The 2,333-nt window shown below is 53.2% G+C and overlaps 1 protein-coding gene across 1 annotated transcript in view; it reads left to right on the top strand.

Annotated features, from left to right (window-relative positions):
- SORD (sorbitol dehydrogenase) overlaps positions 1 to 2,327 on the top strand; it is an 18,651-nt gene extending 16,324 nt beyond the window's left edge. Inside the window, exon 9 of the mRNA XM_009323870.1 lies at positions 1,170 to 2,327. Coding sequence (XP_009322145.1) covers positions 1,170 to 1,335 — 166 coding nt within the window. The 3' untranslated portion in view covers positions 1,336 to 2,327. The remainder of the gene's footprint in view (positions 1 to 1,169) is intronic.
- The last annotated feature ends 6 nt before the right edge of the window (positions 2,328 to 2,333 follow it).

The following is a 2,333-nucleotide window of genomic DNA, read 5'->3' as shown; positions in this document are numbered from 1 at the left end:
TGTGACAAGCTGGCTGCCTCCTGGCATCCACCTTCCTAACTGTTACATTGTCAATTTTGAGGCAGGTGATATGGGGAATCTTAATTCTCGGCAAAGGGTCAAAATCCCAAGTGCCTCATCCTGCGTCAAGCTGTGAATACCCAGCCTTGCTGGTGCTGCCCAGCTCTGCTCTCCTTGCTCGTCTTGGAAGGAAATCATGTCGTCAGTCTTGTTGGCTATTGGTGAATGCTTGGATGAGGAGGAGCCATGTTTAGTTTTCATCATTTTGCTAGAGCTGAAGATAATATCTAAAGTCAGTTTGAAGGTGTGTGTGCTCTCTATGGAGAACTGAGCTGCACGGCTTGTGGACAGGCAGGTCTTTTAGTGTACTGAAAGGTGGCCTCACCCTGAAAGCAGAAAAAGCTCAGCTGTTCTCTCTTTGGTCTTGTTCTCCGTGGGCAGGGCTTGAGACCCAGCATTGCACACTTGCAGCCTGGTTTCCGCTGTCTTCAGAGCTGTAGTTTCTTCCTAGCGGAGCAGGAATCTGTGCTTAGTCTGTAGAGGTGGTTTTCCAGGAAGGATTTATGAGATGTAGTCAAGCTCCTTCTTAAAATGAGAAATGTCTTTAAGTAGGCGGTTTGGGATTTAGATTAGTTGCTGCATCCCTTTGTACTCCCATCACTCTAATTTGGCCCGTTCAAATGGAGCGGCAAGGCAACCAAATTGCACGAGTCTCCGCCAAAGAAGAGGTTGGAAGCTGGCTGAGGCTTTTCCTTTCTTCTCCCTGCACTGAGTCAGTGAGTTTGAACTCCACAGTGGTAAGTCAGCAAGCAAGGAGGCAGAGCAAGAGGAGAGCAGCACACAGCAGTTTTGTTTTTCATCCGATGCTTCAGATGTATAGTTGTTTCCTGTGATTTTCACTTACTCAGCCTCTTGAGGGTGAAGCACCGCCAACTGTGTATAGCAGTGCCTGCCCTCTCGGTGCTCAACAGCCCAAAGCAGTTGGCTCGATCCATCTTCCATGCCTAATTGATGAGGTTCCCCCTCCGGAAGATTGTTTGTGGGCAAAACTCCCCTTGGTTGCCAGGGCTGAGGAAATTACTGTAACGAAACCAGGCTCCTCCGTGCTTTTTCCTTGGGGCTCCAAACTGTTGACTGCTCTCATCTCCTGCTCTCCGCTTCCCTTGCAGGTGGCCCGTGGCAATTGCTCTGCTCGCATCCAAGCGGATCAATGTCAAGCCCTTGGTTACGCACCGCTTCCCCCTGGAAAAGGCTCTTGAGGCGTTCGAGACCACCAAGAGGGGCGAGGGGGTAAAAGTCATGCTGAAGTGTGACCCCACTGACCACAACCCCTGAGATGTCGCCGTGCCCGGCCCTCTCCCCTGTTACACCGCCTGCCTGAGATGCGAAGCATGAGGCCGCAGGAGGCTGATGTATGGCTGTTGCATGTTTACACAGTCACCTTATGCAGGCGCTGCTTTGTAATAGAGCTAGAAAATCAAATGATAATGAGGGTGAATGGCACCGAGGGATACACCGTTAGAGTATTAACAGGTAACTACAAATGGAGAACCAATAGGGAATAGTTCGAATCAAAATGCTGCTGCTTGGTTAGAGACGATGGTTCACATGGTTGGCTCTTCTCCGTCAGACCCCACGCACAGAAGAGCCTGGGTCTCTCTGCACGTGTCGGGCAGAGCCGCCCGCGTGGCCGTGGGGTTTGTCCGCGCGGATGCGCTGCGGGAGGGTGTCACCAGCCGCCTGGGCGAAGCGAGGATGGAGATGCTGGCGCTCCACTTTCCCGCCCCAGCACTGCCCTGGGGCTGTGCTTGCCGCAGCTCTTGCCGCGTGGCAATCCCTGGGCGCGGAATAGCCCTACATGAATACTCTGCCTTCCAGTCGCACCTTCCCTCGGGGATGCTCAGGGACTGTTACAGCCTGTGGAACAAAGCCTGGCCAGCCCATCTCTGTGGGAAGCGTCTGCACATTCAGGTCATTCTCTCAATGCTCTTTGCAAATAGCAAACCACGGGCCCAAAGCCTAGAGCCCAGGGCTTTTTTGGAGAAGATAGTCTGGAGGCCAGCTGGGACCATATCTGCTGTGTGATCTCCCCCCAGCAGCTCCCCGCGGGGCAGAAAGGACCTCCGCAGAGCAGGCTGGAGTGTGTTTGCAGGTAAACTGCCCTGTCTCCGACTGGGACTGCAGAAAGCCCTGTCTTTATGTGGCTCCCAAGGAGGGGCTGCAGTTGGGGGGCACAGCTCGCTTCTAGCATGGAGGGAAGCGCAGGTGAGAAGTAAGGGGACAGCATCACTCAAAGGTTTTGCCACTGCAAACGAATTGTAACTTTGGGGATA

The sequence above is a fragment of the Pygoscelis adeliae genome, unplaced genomic scaffold, assembly GCF_000699105.1.
Source record: "Pygoscelis adeliae isolate BGI_AS28 unplaced genomic scaffold, ASM69910v1 Scaffold365, whole genome shotgun sequence".
Classification (NCBI taxonomy): Eukaryota; Metazoa; Chordata; class Aves; order Sphenisciformes; family Spheniscidae; genus Pygoscelis; species Pygoscelis adeliae.
The sequence above is the reverse complement of the archived record's forward strand: the minus strand, read 5'-3'. Positions and strand labels throughout refer to the sequence as shown.